A 19,657-nucleotide genomic window follows, 5' to 3' on the forward strand; every position below is an offset into this window, starting at 1 on the left:
GAGCAGAAATCTCCTTCACTCCATTGTTCTGTGGCTTCTGTTGCTCCAGAATTCACCAGTGGTTCTTTTTTTACAGATATTTTATGGGCAGTGGGTTCGGAGGTAGCATATGTGCGTCTTTCTACTCCGCCATCTTGGCTCCGCCCCCCATAATACTTATGTTGTAAAAGATGAACCACATTTTCCTCTGTCCTATCCTGCCCTTCATTTATTCCATTCTCTCCTGTGACCTGTCTCCCACAATAATGTTTACTTCTGATTATCCCTTTCCCCAGTTTGCTGTCCTTTCTGTTATCTTCCCTCTCCTATCTCCTTCCCCCTTGCCTTCCTTCAGGGTAAAATAGATTTCCATATCCAAATGAGTGTGTGTTGTTCCCTCCCTAAGGCAAATCTCATGAGAGTAAGGCTCAGTTTCCTTTCATATCCCCCCTCTTCCCCTCCATTGTAGAAGCTGTTTCTTCCCTCTTGTATGTGAGATGATTTGCTACATTCTACCTCTCCCTTTCTCTTACTCCTAGTACATTCCATTCAACAGTAAATTTTATTTTTTTAGGTATTTATTTTCCCTTCATATTCAGCTCGCCCTGTGCCCTCTGTCTATGTATGTGTATGCATATATATACCCATGTACATATACATACCTACACATATAATATACAGATACGTACATACCCATACATGCCTACATATATATATATATATATATATATATTCCCTCTAACTACCCTAATACTGGAAAAGGTCTCATGAATTACAAATATAACATCTTTTCCATGTAGGACTGTAAACAGTTCAACTTTAATGAGTTCCTTAAGGCCTCTTTTCCTGTTTACCTTTTCTTGTTTCTCTTGATTCTGGTATTTGAAAGTCACATTTTCTGTTCAGCTCTGGTCTTTTCAACAAGAATGCTTGGAAGTCCTCTATTTCATTGAAATTCCATTTTTTTCCTGTGAAGTATTACATTCAGTTTTGCTGGCTAGGTGATCCTTGGTTTTAATACTGTCTCCTTTGACCTCTGGAATATCATATTCCAAGCCCTGTGATCCCTTAGTGTTAGAAACTGCTAAATCTTGTGTTATCCTGATTGTATTTCCACAGTACTTGAATTGGCTCTTTCTGGCTGCTTGTAATATTTTCTCCTTGACCTAGGAACCCTGCAATTTGGCTACAATATTCCTAGGAGTTTTCTTTTTAGGATCCCTTTCAGAAGGTGATCAGTGAATTCTTTGCATTGCTATTTTACCCTCTGGTTCTAGAATATCAGGGCAGTTTTCTTTTAATTTCTTGGAAGATGATGTCTAGGCTTTTTTTGATTGTGGTTTTCAGGTAATTTTTAAGTGATCTCTCCTGGATCTATTTTCCAGGTCAGTTGTTTTTCCAGTGAGATATTTCTCATTGTCTTCTATTTTTTCATTCTTTTGGTTTTGTTTTATAATTTCTTGGGTTGTCATAGTCATTAGCTTCCATCTGCTCCATTCTAATTTTTAAAGAACTATTTTCTTCAGTGAGATTTTGAACCTGCTTTTCCATTTGGTTAATTCTGCTTTTTAAAGCATTCTTCTCCTCATTGGCTTTTTGGACCTTATTTGCCATTTGGGTTAGTCTATTTTTAAACGTGTCATTTTTTCAGCATTTTCAGGGGCCTCATTTGGCAAGCTCTTGACTTGCTTTTCATGATTTTGCATCGCCCTCATTTCTCTTCCCAATTTTTCTTCTATCTCTCTTGCTTGATTTTCAAAATCCTTTTTGAGCTTTTCCATGACCTGAGACCAGTGCATATTTTTTTTGGAGGTTTTAGATGTAGAAGCCTTGACTTCTATGTCTTCCTCTGATGGTATGCTTTGTTCTAACTCATCTGAAAGGATGGAAGAAAATATCTTTTCACCAAGAAAGTAACCTTCTATAGTTCTTTTCCCCCCCTTTTTTGGGGCATTTTCCCAGACAGTTACTTGACTTTTGAGTCCTTTGTCAAGTGGAGGGTATACTCTAGGGACCTGTAAGTTCTCAGTTCCTCCAAGGTGGCACAATCAAGGGAGAGGAGTTTACTCTTCTCCTGGCCTGTGCTCTGGTCTGGGAGCAACCACAAACACTCTTTTTTGCCCAGCATCTGTGAGTAGGATTCCCTCTCCAGAGCCTCCACCAGCTCTGCCACACCAGCATTCCTCCTCTTCTCAAGATCACCACTCAGGACTCAGACTCAGATCTGCCCCTTGATTCCCCCAGGGTTTTTAGGCCAAGGGCTCCAAAAGTGGATGCTGTGCTAGAGTGGCTACTGCTGCCCTGGGACTGGGGTTGGGGCCAGACCGAACTCCCTTCTCACCCAGGTGAATGAGCTTTCTCGCTGACCCTTGAAGCTGTCTTTGGCATTTGTGAGTTGAGAAATCTGGGAACGCCAGCTGGTACAGATGATTCTGTGCCCTGAAGCCTGCTCCAGTCCTGTTCTAGCCTTTGCTCTGCTCTGAGCCTGTTGCGATAGACCTTTCGTGTCAACCTTCCAGGTTGTCTTGGGCTGGAAGTCTTTCACTTTGTGGTTTTGTGACTTCTGCTTCTCAAGAATTTGTTTAGAGTCATTTTTTACAGGTATTTTATGGACTGTGGGAGGACAGCTGGAGCAGATCATCTTTCTACTCCACCATTTTTGCTCTACCCAAACTTGTCTATTTTGAAGATATCACTATTCTTCAAGTCCCCTGGTTTTATTTTCTTGGCATTATCATAAACTCCTCCCTTTCTCTTACTCCACATTTCTCATTTGTTGCCAAATCTTGCTTTTTCTACTACTACAGCATCATCTTATATGTAATGGTTCTCTGTACTAACCACTTTCGTTCATGCCTACAGCACCGTTTGCTGGATGATTGCAGTAGTTTTCTTATTGGTCTTCGTACCTGAAATTTCTCCTCACTCCCTCATGCTCTACACAGCTTCAAGTATGTATATCTAGGCAAGACTTGAAATCAAAGCTTTCTGATTCTGAGGCTAGTTCTTTCTCCATACTGCCTGTATACAGCAGGGACTTAATAAATGTTCATATTATGTTGAAAATTAAGTAGATGATTGATCACATCAGAAGCTTCAGCGAATTCAAGAAATCGGAGGACTGACAAAAGGATAAAAAATGTAAGATGTGGCCTTGACAATGAGAAGTCCTACTTTCTTCTTGAAGATTGGCACAAAGGAGAAGAGAGTGGCAAAGATATACATAGGAGTTTTGAGATGTGGAGGTGGGATGGCAAGATTAAGGTACATAGTCTTAGTTTTCTCAATAGTGGAGGAGCTGAGGTTTTCTACCCAGAGATGCATGTAGTTGGCATTGGAACCTTGAGGGAGAAAATTTTTAGTAACCTCTGATGGGAGTAAGAGTCAGTCAGGAGTGGCTAAAAGGGTTGTTGAGCAGCAGTGAGAAACTGAGTCGAGATTAGGTTAAGATGCATTCTAGTTGATACAAGGACGTCCAGGGACATTCAGCTGCATAGGAGATGCCCCAGGTATGAGGACTGACAAGGTAAGGTAACAGTAGTAAGATAAGGGACTTATGATGGGAGTAAATACACACTTAAACTAGTTAACTTTAGAAAAAGAATGAAGATCGGAAAGTTAATCCATAGCAAGAGCAATAGGCCTAGAAGAATATGAAGAATATTGAGGAGCTGGAGATCATGGTGATCATAAAATCTAGGTTTAGGAGGAATGAGCTACCATAAGAGATGAAAAGGCTCTAAGAGATCATGATCAGAGAGGATTATTTCAGAATTAAACATCATGGAGAAAGAACATTTGGGGATCTTGGTGAGATGAAAGCTAGAATCACTTCTTGGTGGAGATGGAGATTTAGGCAATAAAATGAATGATCAGGATAAAGGGTAGTACAAGATGGGAGAGAGATTGTTTCAAGGCAGGGAGAAGTGTTGTGAAATCTGTAACTTGTGTGTGTTGGGTCTTATTATCTGGAATATTTTCTTAAATAAGTTAATTTCCTCATGTATACATTCTTTTGTAAAATGGGAGAAATGCTTATGCTATCTGTTACCTCGGCACTTTGTGGAAAAAGTACCTTGTAATTCATAAAAAGGTATGCAAATGTGAATTATTGTTCCTGTTAGGAAATTAGTTGCTTTTTTTAATAGGTGTTAAACACATCATAATATTTGAAAGTATGCTAATAATTGTGTTACGAAAGACAGTGTGGCAAAATAGACAGGGGGCCAGCCTTGGGGTCAGGAAAGCCTATATTCAAGTCCTGTCTCTGACACATAATGGGTATGTGACCATGGATAAGTTACTTAACCTGTCACTGTCACAAGCAAACCTCAAAGACGATAAGCCTTGATTATCTACACCAGTAAAAGATATTTCTATATTTGGAGTTCTCCACACTGATGAAATCACAGGTCTGGACGAAACAATAAATGTATCAAAAACATTGAAGAGAAAAGGTTTGATTGTAGGATATATTAAGATCCTAGTTATTTAGTATGTTGATGTACCTTCAGAAAAATTGTGCACAAGATGCCATTCAGCTATAGTAATTTAAATATCTGCTAGTATATTGTCCTTAAGCTGCATACATTTTAACATTGTATATGTACATATACATACATACTGTATATATTTAACATTAAGAGTTTGTGTGTAATCTTTACATTTGAAAAAGAAAGCTTTCTTTTTTCTTTTCTTTCAGAACCTGTGTGGTGTCCCTATCTCCTTGTTCCAAGGGCTGCGTTAGCCTTAAAAGCATTCTTGCTACACCAGCCGTGGAATGAACAGTATTCTTTGGACATTTCACATGTGTAAGGCTTTTACATTTTCATTTTTTTCCTAGTTTTTATTCAGTATTTGAAAGAAATAAAAAAATTGTGTAGGACCTAAAAGAAATAAAGAGACTCAGGATAATGAAGTAGAAAAGTATAAAATAGTCTGATAGAAGCTTGGGAACAAGGATAAATGGGAATTCTGAGTACATTTATTGCTCTCAGATGTTTTATTTTTTTAATTTTGGGTAGTCATAGGATTTAAAATGTATAAGGAGTGTAATTAGGGCTAGTGAAGACTTTGTAGACTAAAGAAAAATTTGGGGCCCATTTATTAAAAATCATTCATAGTGAAACTGGTTTTGAGGTTGTTAAGTAAGCCTTTATTTATTGAATGCCTACAATATTGTAGGGGATATGAAAGATACCAAGACATAAGTGAGTGATGTCCAACAAAGGACAGTAGAGATTTCTCTTAAGGAGCTCTAAATAATTTATTTACATGGATCGCATAATTGCTTACTATGACAGGGTCAGCAGCCTCTAAGGTATAATGAAAGCATACCTGGTCTGCATGACATACTCATTTTTTTCTTCAAAATTCTTTTATGTATTGAGTCCATTTCCCCTCCATAAAGCAAAAAAAAAAAAAAGTTTATTTAGTCTAAAAGCAGACATTAAAAATTCAGCTAAGAATCCTAGGGACAGAACTAAGATGGCCAAATAGAGGAAGCACTCAGCTGAGCATTACAACATTCCTCTCCAAACAACTTTAAAATATGCCTTAAATCAATTTCTGAAATGGCAGAGCCAATAAAAGGTCAGAGTGAGGCATTCTTCCAGTCCAAAGCAACTTAGGAGGTCAGAAAGAGAAATGTTTGACACAAGAGTGGAGGCTGACCCAGAGCTCAAGTGTGAAGGAAGCAACCTTGTAGTACCAGATTTCAAGCTGTATTAGAAAGCAATAATCATGAAAACAGTCTGCTACTAAGAAATAGAGTAGTAGATCAATCGAATGTGTTAGGTACACATTGACAAATTACCATAGTAATCTAGTGTTTGATAAACCCAAAGAACTTTAACATCTGATAAAAATTTCTGGGAAAACTAGATAGCAGTTTAGAGGAAACTTGGCATAACCAACACCTCACACCACATTGCAAAAAAAGATCAAGATGGACCCTGAGGTCACAGATTCCCCACCCCTAGAACTGATTTAGACATAAAGGGTGATATCATAAGTAAGTAAGGGAGCATGGAAGAATTTACTGTGAGATCTGTGGAAAATGGAACAGTTTATAACCAAATGAGATAGAGATGATCATGGGAAGTAAAGTGGATTATATAAAATCAAAAAGGTTGTGCAGAAGGAAAACCAGTTCAGCTAAAGTTAAAAGGAAAGAAGGAAACTGGGGAAAAAAAATGTTTGCAGCACATTTTCTGATTAGCATCTAACTCCTCAAACATGTAGAGAACTGAGCCAAATTTGTAAAAATAAAAACCATTCGCCAGTTAGTAAATGATGAAAGGATATGAACAGGTAGTTTTCAGAAAAAGAAATCAAAGCTATCAATAATCACATCAAAAAATGGTCCAAATTATTATTGACTATAGAATTGCAAATTAAAATAATTCTGATGCCACCTCACACCTATCAGATTGGCTAACATGACAGAAAAGGAAAATAACAGACGCTGAAGGGGATATGGAAAAATTGGGACACTGATGCACTGTTGGTAGAGTTGTGAATTGGTCCAGCTATTCTGGAGACAATTTAGGACTACGCCCAAATGGCTATAAAACTGTGCATGTCCTTCGACCCAGCAATACCACTACTAGGTCTATATCCCAAAGAGATCAAAAAGAGGGAAAAGGATCTACATGTTAATAAAAATTTTTATAGAAACTCTTTTTGTGCTGGCAAAGAATGGAAAATTGATGGGATGCCCATCAATTTGGGGAGTGGCTGAAAAAGTTGTGGTATATGATAGTAGTGGAATCCTATTATACTGTAAGAAATGATGAGCAGAAGTATTTCAAACTTAGGTTAACTGATGGAAAGTGAAGTGAGCAGAACCAGGAAAACATTGTACGCAGTAGCAGCAGTATTGTATGATAATCAGCTGTGAATGACTTAGCCATTCTCAGCAATACAGTGTTTCCAAAGGAAACAGATAATTCCAAAGGACCTATGGTGAAAAGTACTATCTGCCTTCAGAGAGAAAACTGATGAACTCAGGCAGATTTAAGCATATTTGTTCACTTTCTTTTTCTTTTTGTATGTGTTTTCTTTTGTAACATAACTCTTATTGAAATACATTTTGCATGATTTCACATGTATAATCAATATATTGCTTGCCTACTCAGTGATGGGAGAAGAGTAGGAGCGAAGGAGAGAATTTGGAACTCAAAATTTTAAAACATGAATTAAAAAAATTTAGTGTAACTGGGAAATATTTAAGGAAATAAACATTTTAAAAATAATGTTAGGTAAGATTGAACAGATTGTTGATATTTTAATTTTTTTCAAAACTGTGCTCAGAATGTTCACTAGAAAGAGTAGAATTTGCATTAAAAGTTTAATTTTGAATTGTAATCTGAACTCTGACTTTTAAACAAGAATTCCCAAATTTCTTGCCTTTAATTTTAACAAGTCTTGACTGTTACTTTCAAAATATTTTCCTACTGCTATATTCACATTCCTTGCATTCTGTGAAATCTGTCGGTGATACTTAAAAGATCATAAATAACAAGAAAAATAAACCACGGGATGGAGAAGAGCACATATTTTCCCAGTCTTCAGAGTGGGAAGAAAATGGAACCCAGAAATATAGGCCCTTGAATTTGAATTCCATTCCTGACAAAATTCTAAAATTTTTTAAGGGTTTATTAGTGAATATTTAGAAAATGAAGTCAAAGAGCCAATAGTAACTTCATCAAAAACCAGACTGCCTTGTTTCCTTTTGTTTGTACACTGGTAGGTCACTGTAGAATCCTTTTTATGAGACTTACCACATGTGAACTTAGGACCCTAATAAATATCTTGCAGAAAATAGTCATAAACATCTTCTTTAATTAGGTTTTCATATGAACTGGCCTTGTGTATGTATATTGTAGTTAAGAATTAGATAATTGTGATATGAGAGAATGTATTAACTTTAAATCTTTTTTACAGTGACTATCCAGAAAATGAAGATGTTAAAAATCAACTTCAAGAGCAGTTGAATTCCTTGTCTAAGTAAGCATTCTTTAAGTATATTTTGTTTGAAGAAATGAAACTATGAAAGAACAAAGCAGGGTAATTTGTTTTTTTCCTAAATTTTATACTGCTGTGAGCATAAAATATTCTGTTTCTTGAGAACCAGCTCTTTTTTAAAAAATTTGGTTTTGTCATTTATGCTGTGACAGAGAAATCTGTATTAGGCAAGTTAAGATTTCAGTATTAAATTGTTCTGATAATATCAGCATAGAAATAGAAGATTTGTAGGAAATTGGTAAAAATAAAAATTGATTAATTTGGTTTATTAATAGATATTTTCCTATAGAATTTTATTATTTACTAAGTTAATTATACTCGGATTTATTATTCAAAATATCTGTTATTAATATCAGTGTCTAGATAACTAATGTTTATGTTTGAAATTAATGTATATTTTTAAAAAACTATGCCCTTGTTTGACTTAGATTTTTAAGAAAGATAAAACTCATATCTAGTTATATTAACAGTCTCTTTCTTCAGATAACCTAGAACAATTTCAAAAGAAATATTGAAATTTACTCTTCTCTGCATATTCTCTCCTGAAAATTGTCAAAATCACAATTATATCCATAATTGTATTACTCTTATAATTTTACCATTTTTTGAAAATCATGAATTTGAAATGATCTGAGTTAATCAGTGTGAACAGAATCTTATAATACCATGCAATAGCTTATAGGGACTATTACAACGACCCTAAAATGTACAGACCAGGTATAAATTACCCAGTAGGCAAAGTGTGCAATTTATACTTAAATATCTAAATGTTTAAGCTTTGTTGAAGTTTCAGTTATGGAATAGTAATTTTTCAGGTTCTGAATCTACTTATTTTTACATAGGATCTTTCAGTATAAAAGTGTATCTCTAGTAACTGTCTTCCAATAATTTGGAATTCTTATTCTTCTACTGTTTAACTCAAGTTCTCTGTCTTATGTTGATATGGCTTCCTGTTTGCAGTGATCTGAAGAGGCTCTTACTTGATCCTGAATTTACAGTCTTACAGAGATGCCTACTTGTTGCAAGGTAACATTGTATATTTAGTGGGTTTTCATAAACTTCAGACTAGGTGCAATGAATAATTTTGTTTTTCTTTGAGCTTTTTTATGAGCCATTAGTATCAAAAGTTGGAAGAAACTTCAATATCGTTTGATCCAGCACCTTCATTTAGTTAAGACACATAAATCCTACTATTAAGTTAAAGAGGTTATATATAATGATGCTAATTTATTTATTTACTTTTGTTTTATTAATTTCTGAATATATCTCCTGCCTCTACTACTTCGTTTTAACAGGAAGAAAGATTTTTTTAACAAAAAGAAAGTGTAAAAAGAAAAATGTTGTTAAATCAGAACACATAAAATATGTCTGACATCATATTCACTATTCTGTACCATAGTCCCTGACTTCTGCAGTCAAGGAGGGTAGATGGATTTTCTCACCTCTTTTCAGGGGCCACACTTGGTTATTATTATTAGACAGCATTCACTTTCAGTTATTTTTTTTTGACGTTGTTTTCCTATTCTGCTTACTTTAGTCTGTGTCAGTTTGTGTAAATCTTCCCGTACTTCTTTGGATTCTTCATATTCATCATTACATATTACTTAGTATTCTGTTTATAATTATAATTAATATTCTGTTACATTTTTATGTCATGATTTATTTAGTCATTCCCTAATCATTGACTGTCTACTTTATTTTCAGTTGTCTGCTGTCACAAAAAATAACATATTTTGTGAATATTTTTGTGGATATAGAACTCTTCTTTCTGTCTTTGACTTCCATGGGATATATGCCTAACAGTGGGATCTCTGAATGAGCAGATAGGGGTTTTTAGTCAATTTCTTAGCATAATTCAAAATGATTTTCCAGAATAGTTGGATCATTTTTCATAGTTCCACCACTTCTGTATTTCTTTCTGTAGCTCCTCCAACTGTCAAGTGAAACAAGTCCTGCTCATTGTAACAGGAGAAACAATGTGTTGCCTACATATGTGAGCAAAAGTTGTTGGGTGAGAGAAGGGGATGCACTAAGGGGGTTTGGGAAGGGCCTCTTGTAGAAGGTGGCAGTTGAATTACATCTTGATAGAAGCCAAGATGAGAATAGAGGATATTCTAGGCATAAGAGATATCCAGTGCTGAGGCACAGAAATCAGAGATGGAATGTTATTTATGAAGAACAGTAAGAATACCAGTTTGACTAGACTCGTAAAGCACATGGAGAGTAATCTGTAAGAAGACAGGAAAGGTGGAGTGAGTGAGAGTGAGAACCTGAAGCATAGTTGATGGTATGTTACCTGAGGGATCGGAATGTTAGCAGTTCCTTCCACAGAAATAGCACTTAGGGAAAGGGAGAAGGATAATGATACTGAGTTTGGTGTGGTCCTGGAGAAGACTTGAAAATCCCTTGGACAGCAAGGAGGTCAAGCCAGTCAATACTTGAAGGACTTAATGCAAGATATTCACTGAAAGGCCATATACTGAAGCTGAAGCTTAAACACTTTGACCACATAACGAGAAGATGAGACTCATTGGAAAAGGTTCTCATGTTTTGGAAGATTGAAGGCAAAAGGAAAAGGGGACACCAGAGGATAAGATGGATAGATAATGTCATGGGAACAAGTATAAACTTGGATGGACTTGAAGAGAGAGTGGAGGACAGAAGGGCCTGGAGTGCTCTGATCAGTGAGGTCATAAAGAGTGGAAGGTGAATAAACAACAGTGATATAGCACGTCCAGTTGGGAAGATCTAAGAGGCTCATGATTTATCTGCAGAAATGATGAGATTACAGACTGAGAGAATATGGAAGAGAAGTGGGCCCAGGATGGATTCTCAGTTAAGACACATCATATGCATAATAATTCAACAGAGAAGATGAAGGATGGGAATCAGGAAAGAAAATGCCCCCAAAACTCACAGAGGAAAGAGTATCACATGCTCCATAGAGGTCAAGAAGGATCAGAGTCACAAAGAGTCCATCAGATTGGGCAGTTAAGAGATCATTACTAACCTTGTAAACAACAGTTTCACTCTAGGAATGAGGTCTGAAGCTCGATTGCAAGGATTGGAGAAGTGACTGAGAGAAAGAGGACACGTAGGGCATGGCAAACTTTCCAGCAGACTGACAGGGAAGGGAACAGTAGGGGCACGTGAAAGGTGTGTTTTTTTGTTTTTGTTTTATTTGTTCCCTCCACCCTCTCCCTCCTGTGTAGGCAGTTTGGATGTATTTATAAGCAGCAGTGAAGGAATCAGTAGATGAGGAGAGATTGAAAAGTAGAGAGAAGGTGCCTGCTGGAGACGGAAAAACAATGGGATCAAAGTTACACATAGATGGGAAGGAGAGAGCATCTCTTCAGACAGTGCAATAAAGGAAGAGAGACTGAGATGATGTCAAGAGGTTTAGAGGCAATTCATGGCAAATGGCCTCTGTTTCTCAGTAAAGTCTAGCTAGATCGAGCCTTACTAAGAGGATGAGGGGAAGAGTATTGTGAGAGGCAAAGTTTGAAACAATTGTCTGGAGTGGAACCTCTAGAGGATCAGTTGTTGATCGGTTGTTTCAGTTGTGTCCAACACTTCATGACCCCTTTTGGAGTTCTCTTGGTAAAGATGCTGGAATGGTTTGCCATTTCCTTCTCCAGCTCATTTTACAGAGGAGGAAACTGGGGCAAACAGGTTATAGTAATTTCCCAGGGTCACACAGGTAGTAAGGTTCTGAGGCCTGATTTGAATTCAGGAAGATCAGTCTTCTTTATTTAAGGCCTTGGTACTCTATCTACTCTGCCACCTCCTACCTACCTGCCCAGAGGATCAGTTAAGGAGGAATGAAAGGATTGACTTGATTTAGCAAGGACCCAGTACAGATTAGACAATATAAATTTCTAGGAGATTTAGTCTAGTACAAAAGTACAGTTATCTCTTCCATATCATGGTAAGGTAAGGGCACAGCAACCCCACAGTCTGGAAAATTTGTGTAAAATTTTTGGCCCTCCATACCAGAAAAAAAGAGTGAATTTTTCCTTTTTCTCTTATGGGATGCATACAATAAATTATTGTAAAATTTGAATTAAGTGTTCTGTTGGCCTTTGTGTGTTGTCTACAGCTTCCTCAAAACTCCAAACAATTCCCATTTAATTTCTTATACCAACCTATAATAAATTGAAACTGCAGTGGGGAATGTGATGATGTGGACAGGATAGCTGTAGAAATAGAGAAGGCAAGTGATAGGAGTGATATGGGGTTGGTCTTTTGCAAAAAAATCAGTGTTTGTGATAATTTTTTTTCCTATTTGCGTTATCAAGATGAAAGTCCCCTGCCTTCTTAGCAAAATTTATACTAGCAGCAACATCTAAAGGCCATTGCATAGGATGGAATGTTCAGAGGGACCTATGAGTTCCACTTATCCAACCTTTTAATTGTAAAGATGAGAAAATTAAGAATCAGAGGTTAAATGACTCATTCGAAGTCACACATGTAGAGTGTGGCAGAGATGGGATTGTTCAAACCTTGGCCATCTTCAGATTCACCACATTTTCCATGTATACTACCACATGCTTAAAACAAAAATAATCTGGATCTTGACAAGTGACCTCGTGTATTCCCTTCTGTAAATTTAAGTTCTTATTTGAAATTTTCGGTATAAGGTTTATCTGCCTAGACTATAAGGTAGTGACTGCTTTCTATATATGATGTAATTAGAAACTCAGAGGAAATTTTGCCTTATATAATGTAAAATGAATCTACTCAAATCTGATAGTTTTCTAGATTTAAAAATCTGACATTTGAAACTTTCAAAGCCCTTTATACATTAGCTCTTTGATCCTTACAATGACTCTGTGAGGTAGATGCTACCTCCATTGTTACCTCCCTTTTGCAGATGGAGAAACTGAGACTCAAAGAGAAGATGATTCCTTTGCTCCTTGTCATAACAGCCAGAAAAACCCAGTTATTTTTACAACAGTAAATGAATTGTGATCATTTATGTGTATCTAGCTGTAGAACTCTGTTCAAAGGATTCTTCCTTGGACCAGAAGAGGCATACATTTAAACCTAGAAATAAAGGCAGGCAGTAGCAGAGATAGGATGTGTTTAAAACACTTGCCATTCTCATAGCTGTCCATCCAGTCAAGCCTCCCGTTGAATTTTGTGAGGGTCACCCTGCTGTGTTGTAGCTTCATGTGCTGCTGGACGGTATGGAAGGACTGAGGCTCTGTGAAAGTCTGCTGTACATATGTATCTGTACGCTGGCTTTGATTTTCACTCCTCAGGCTGTATGGTGATGAATCAGAGCTGCATTTCTGGACTGTTGCTGCCCACTATTTGCACAGTTTATCCCAGGAAAAATCAGAGAGCTCAACAGACAGTGATAACATTTCCCTGCCTCAGGAAAAGGTGATCAACCCACTGGATATTTGTTATGACATACTCTGTGAAAATTCATATTTTCAGGTATTGTATTTTTTAAAATTTTTAAATTATGATCCTGAATGTTTATAGCTTTGTTAGTAGACTGTTGTAATAACCTCCTCGTTAGTCTCCCTGCGGAATCACTTTATGTTGTAATCCCTCCTCCACTTAGCCACCAAATTGATAAAGAATAGGTTTGACCATGTTACTCCCCAGTAAACTCCAGGGTTTCCCTCTTACCTCTGTGGTTAAATATGAACTTTTCTGATAAGCATTTAAAATCTTTCGCAACTGACTCCAACCTACCTTGCCATCACTTTTTTGGTCCAGCCAAAGAAGTCTTTTTTCATGTATGATGTACCATTTCATATACATATGTGTACATACTTGTATGTATGTATGTATATTGCTTCCCCTTAGAGAATCTCATCTCCTTGAAGGCAGAGGCTGTGTCATCTTTTGTCTTTGTTTCTGTACATAGTATGTGCTGATAAGATACTTGCTGATAATGATTTTTACGTCACAGCCTTTTCCGCTTATAGCCTCCTATTACCCACCCCAGTTGAATCCTTCCTTGTCACAGGGTAAAACAGACAAAACCAACACTGACTATGCCTAGCAGGATATACAGCATTCTGTTCCATAGGCCGTGCTTCTCAAATGTTTAACTCAAAGTTTCTTGCAATTTTCTTTCTTTCAATCACTAAATTTCAATTTTTCTTAATTTTTTTTTTAAATTTTCTGGTTTTGAACTTCATTATTGTTCTAGATCTAATTAAAACTTTATTCAATATTTTTATATCTCTTACCTCCAAACAAGCCAGTTTTTTCATATGGGTAAAGAAACATTTAACAAAATTGTTTTACCAAGTGCTGTAATTTTTACATTGTAACACTGATTGTCTGATGTACTTATTTACGATCTACATTTCAGTAAATAATTTTGTTCTATAGAAATTTCAACTGGAAAGGGTAAATCTACAAGAAGTAAAACGGTCAACTTATGACCATACAAGGAAGTGTGCAGACCAGCTTCTTCTTTTGGGTCAGGTATATGAACATTATAAATTTTATGAGTTGTTTTTGTGTTGAATGAGATTGTTATTTTAAGACTGCATATTTTTTTTTATTCTGAATTTATTAAACACCAAAAACAAAGGAGAGAAGCATTTCCATATACATTGTAAGACAGCAAAAGGATTTTATATGAAATTATTATCATGAAACATTTTATCATATGTGAAATCATTAATGTGTGTGTGTGTGTAGAGCATTAGCATGAGAAGAGTGGGATAGATTTGAATTCAAATTCTATCTTAAATCTTACTAGCTGGGTGTGTAACCATTAGCAATTCCCTTAACTTCTCAGTCTCAGTTTCGTCGTTTGTAAAATGGAGATAATAATAGCACTTACCTCACAAGTCTGTTGTGAGAATTAAATCAGATAACATGTGTAAAGCACTGCAAAAGTGCCGTGCGAACACTGGCTTTGTTTTTGTGGCAGTGCATTCATTAGCTATATTCTTACCCCCTCTCCACAGTGAAACAGGAAAACACAGTCCTTGTAACAAGTAATCATAATCCAGCAAAACAGATGCACAAATAATCTGTGTCCAAAAATGTATCTCATATGTACCTTGGGTCTACCACTACCTGTCATGTGTCTCTGGGGTTGTGACTGGTCATTTCATTGATCAGAGTTGTTATTACATCATTCCAAGTGTTTTTTCCTTATTTTTCAGTGTTATAACTGTATAAATTGTTCTCCTAGTTTTGCTCACTTTACATCAGTTTGCACAAGTGAGTTTCTCTGAAATAAACCCCTACATATTAATAATGACAGAATCGCCTCTTTACAACTTTACTCCTCTTTACTTGAGTGAGAAAAGTGGAAATTTTATTCTGTTAGAAAGTGAACATATGTAGTTTAATGAGAACATATTTAGTCTTAATCTGCAAAATGTCAACTGGAGAGGCACTTTGGCAAAGAGTTGGGGGGATCTGGTTCAGGTCCTACCTCTTACACACATTGGCCATGTACAATCACTTGGCCTCTCAGGCAGATCTCAGAAATTTAAAATATATAGACAAAATGCCTATCTACGTCAGTGGAGGAAATGCCTAACTAGTATATGCCTCCCTCTTGCTCCCTGCCTCCCCCCCAAAAAAAGTTAATAAATGATTTTCTTTTGTGGTTTTTTGGGGGGAGAAGGTTGCCCTCCTTTAAAAAATGACATCTTTTGTTTTTTACATTACCTTCGTTTCCAACTTATTTTTTCCACTTTAAATGATGTTCACACAAAATTGAATGGTGGTAGCTGTGAGCCCTGTATAAGGGTAGGCATAACATTTATTCATAGACCTCAAATAAATGATGCCATGTTTTGTTCCATTCTTGCCTAGATAGATAAAATATATTTTAAGATTAAGAGCTTTTTCTCAAGTGTATCCTTCAGCAGTCATTTATTAAATTCTAAATAAGAAAGCTTACATTGATAGGAAAATTCTCATATTTAGAAAAACTTTTTCTTTACATATTAGACAGACAGAGCTGTGCAGTTGCTTTTGGAAACCAGTGCAGATAACCAGCACTATTACTGTGATTCACTGAAAGCTTGTTTGGTGACAACTGTCACTTCTTCCGGCCCTTCTCAAAGTACCATTAAGTTGGTTGCTACCAATATGATCGCCAATGGCAAGTTGGCAGGTAAGGTCTTGTTGTGTGTCTGTCTGTCTGTCTGTCTTTCATCTAGTGATCTATGACTTGAAGATCTGGTAAACCAAGACATTCAACTATTGCAAAAATGTTTAATTAAAATGATCTTTTGGTCTGTCTTTTGTGATTATGTACTTGGAAAAGGGAAAGAGAAGGCACACTAGAAAAACCCATCATTCTTGTGTTTGTAAATAATAAACAGGTATTCTTATGTTGTTTATGTTTACCTTTATAGACTCCATCCATATTTGTTCTTATAGTAGTTGCTTGGGGGCGTGGCAGTGATACCATACAAGGAATTTTAAACATTGTCTTTAAATTTTAAGATGGAAACTTCAGCAAGCTGTGTGAGCCCATGGGATCTAGCTAAATGTTGATTTAAACGTGCAGTGGATTTTCTTTATTCTAAGAATTAGAAATAGTTTTCTAAGTTTTAGAAGTTTTTATTTGATTTCTTTTTATTCTTATTTTCCAGAGGGAGTTCAGTTACTCTGTCTCATAGACAAAGCTGCCGATGCCTGCCGCTATTTACAGACATATGGTGAATGGAATCGAGCAGCATGGCTTGCAAAAGTAAGTAATTAATAATTCAGATTACTGCTCATAAAATTTCCTTGAGCTTTTGACTTAGGATATGGAGATCTTTAGTGCTGGAAGCATTTTTGTACAGTTATATTATTAGGAGTTTTCTTCCAAGCCCTTTCTAAGTTCTTTCTGATTATAAAAATGCCTTTCTTCTATGTAAACATGTATGTAAATATAAAATGAGAGATCACATCATTAGCAAATTAATGAAAGCAATAGACTTATGTTTATGAGATAAACCTGCCTTTATCTGCAAAAGTATAACAATGAGCAGTTAGATATTAATGATGAAATTTTCTTTCCCTTAGACAAGAGCCATTTCAGTTCTCAAAAATGGTATCATTATCATTATTTTCAGTAAAGAATAATACAGAAACTGGGGGCAAACTGAACTTTATTGAAAGCCAGTTGTTTTCTTTGTAGTTGTCTAGACGGAGATCTAGTTTCATATAAATACCTTTTTTTAAGCATACTTCTTGTTTTGTTTTGGATATCTTACAAAGGTTCGTTTAAATTCAGAGGAATGTGCTGACGTTTTGAAACGATGGGTTGATCATCTTTGCTCTCCACAAGTCAATCAGAAATCAAAGGCTATCTTGGTCCTTCTATCCTTAGGCTGCTTTACAAGAGTGGTGGAGATGTTACACAGGTAAATCCAGGAGTGTTTTAAGCAGTTCTTATGATTGCTATTTAGTAGGCATGAGTTCTGAAGAGAATGTTTGCTTCCAAGTAAATCTCAACTCAGGAGTATTTTCTCCTTACAATTTAAGTATAAAAATGTCCCTAAGTTTATCAGGAATTAAACTTCTGGAAAAATAAGAGTAAGATTCAGAATTATTTTGATAATGTAAAAAAATTGGTCTGCATTGGGCAAAAATTTGGTTAGTAGCTATTATATCTATTTCTTTAGCACTTTAAAGCTTACAGAGCACTTTTATATACCTGTGGAATTTGTTCTACAAATTTTATTATAATCTCCATTTTATAGAAAAGGCATCTGATGTAAGGCTTGAGATAAATGCCTTACCCCCAAATCTATAGTAAGTATCAGAATTCCAGCTCAGGCTTTTATTGACTCCGTCTATATTTTTGTTATTATTGTATACTGTAGTATTCAGAAATATAGAGTAGGCTAGATACTAGAATGTGATTCCATTGATCTAGGCAAGGTCCAGATGAGGAAACACTCTCTACAATTCAGGTTGGCTCCTTCTCTGCATTTTAGTTGCCTACAGAACTGAGAAATTCAGTGATTTGTCCACAATAATACAGCCAATTTGTGTCAGAAAGGACTTGAGCATTGGTCTTCCTCATATTGAGGGCTAACCATCCACTGCCTCAGTTTTCAGAAAGAACAAATCAAAAAAACAAAACCTTTGTGGGAGTAAAGCAAACTACACAAAACCTAAGATGGGGAATAAATGATGATATGTAGAACTATTGTTGGATTCCTAAGTAGGAGTACCTCTCATTCCACATTTATGAAAAATGTAAAAAAGCATTCCTTAAGAGTTAATTGTGTGGGATATAGACAGAAAAATGGGATAATCCCCCAAAGCTCACGTTCTGATTGAGAAAAACATGTAGAAAGCACATAGTTCTATCACAGGGCAGATGCGAAGGCCCAGTGCTTTTTATGTAGTAGTGAGGGCAGATAGCTGGTAGTGTGTCTTTATTGTTATTTCTATTAATAAAACCACATCCATCCCTGACACTGAATCATTTGGCTGTAGTGACAAAAGTTGTTTTCTGAGTCCACAGTAGGGGGAGCTCCATGTTAAGTGCTTATCTTGTGTGAACCCATGATCATACCTAACCTATCTAGTAAGTGAAAATTGAGAAGGAATATTTATAGAATGTGGTATTCTTCAATCTAAGCCATAGGGAAGGGCTGAGAAGCTATTTGATTAATAATTTTACTCCGTAGAAAGATCCCTTGCTTAAAGAATAGTGAAGGCCTCCCCTGAGGACAGAATAAAGGAAAAGAGTTTTCACTTAGACAACCAAAGTTTTGTGTAGCATTACCATTCACAGGAATAATTTGTGGAAAGTCTTTGTATAAGCATGTGGGATCATGCTCTTCTCCCCACTTCCCCCATCCCCCTGCACTCCCTTGTCGAAAGCTGTCAAGTCAAATGGTAACACTTTTTTTTCTGTTTGCCAGCATGAGGTACTTTGATAGAGCTGCCTTATTTGTTGAAGCTTGTCTAAAGTATGACACAATTGAAGTAAATGAAGACACAAATATCCTTTTCACTGGAGTGTTTGTTCACATTGTCAGTGGGGAGGGGGTGATAGAAATGGGGATTGCTATTCATTTTATGTCTGCACGATAGGTACCATAGATTATATTGGGGGGGAAATATACACTGCACTGATTCACCAGTCTGGTTTAGAGGAATGATTTTGGATATCTACAGCTTGGGAAATGGTAGAGAATGAAAACCCTGGAACAGGACTCAAAATGCAGGTCAGGAGTGACCGATCATATAGGCCATAAAAAGTTTTCTGGTAGCAACATAGTACAGGGATTCAATCTTGTTTTGGTTTTCTTTTAAAATGCAAATAGAGAAAACAGACAAAGAAATACAGATGAAGAGCGAACAGTGTGGTTATGTAAACAAGTCATACTTAAATAGCTCTGGTTAAGGAGGTTTCTTTCATCTATTTCTCTGGGAAATATTTCCCATTACTTTTCATACTTAGCTATTGAAATAAGTTATTTTACAATCACTATATCCGTTATCCCAAATAGTTAAAAATCTGAGAAGATAGAATGTTTTGAAAACTTCTAGGCCATGCTAACAAATTATTCATTCTCTCCCACTTTAGAATTACACTTAGTTTCTTTATTCTGTTAACAATCCCTTTTTTTTTCCTTTGAGATGAAGAATATGTGGATATTTTAGAGTAATGGCACTTTATTCTATTGCCTTTCTCAATGCA

The 19,657-nt window shown here is 36.2% G+C and overlaps 1 protein-coding gene across 3 annotated transcripts in view; it reads left to right on the forward strand.

Annotated features, from left to right (window-relative positions):
* The window catches only part of WDR11 (WD repeat domain 11), an 83,743-nt gene that overhangs the window by 61,763 nt on the left and 2,323 nt on the right, over positions 1–19,657 (forward strand). For all 3 annotated transcript variants that reach the window (XM_072624286.1, XM_072624278.1, XM_072624296.1), the window contains exons 20-28: positions 4,682–4,790; positions 7,927–7,989; positions 8,968–9,033; positions 13,272–13,452; positions 14,365–14,460; positions 15,952–16,117; positions 16,602–16,699; positions 17,215–17,360; positions 18,876–18,955. In XM_072624286.1, coding sequence (XP_072480387.1) covers positions 4,682–4,790; positions 7,927–7,989; positions 8,968–9,033; positions 13,272–13,452; positions 14,365–14,460; positions 15,952–16,117; positions 16,602–16,699; positions 17,215–17,360; positions 18,876–18,955 — 1,005 coding nt within the window. The remainder of the gene's footprint in view (positions 1–4,681; positions 4,791–7,926; positions 7,990–8,967; positions 9,034–13,271; positions 13,453–14,364; positions 14,461–15,951; positions 16,118–16,601; positions 16,700–17,214; positions 17,361–18,875; positions 18,956–19,657) is intronic.

This window comes from Notamacropus eugenii, chromosome 1 (genome assembly GCF_028372415.1).
Source record: "Notamacropus eugenii isolate mMacEug1 chromosome 1, mMacEug1.pri_v2, whole genome shotgun sequence".
NCBI lineage: Eukaryota > Metazoa > Chordata > Mammalia > Diprotodontia > Macropodidae > Notamacropus > Notamacropus eugenii.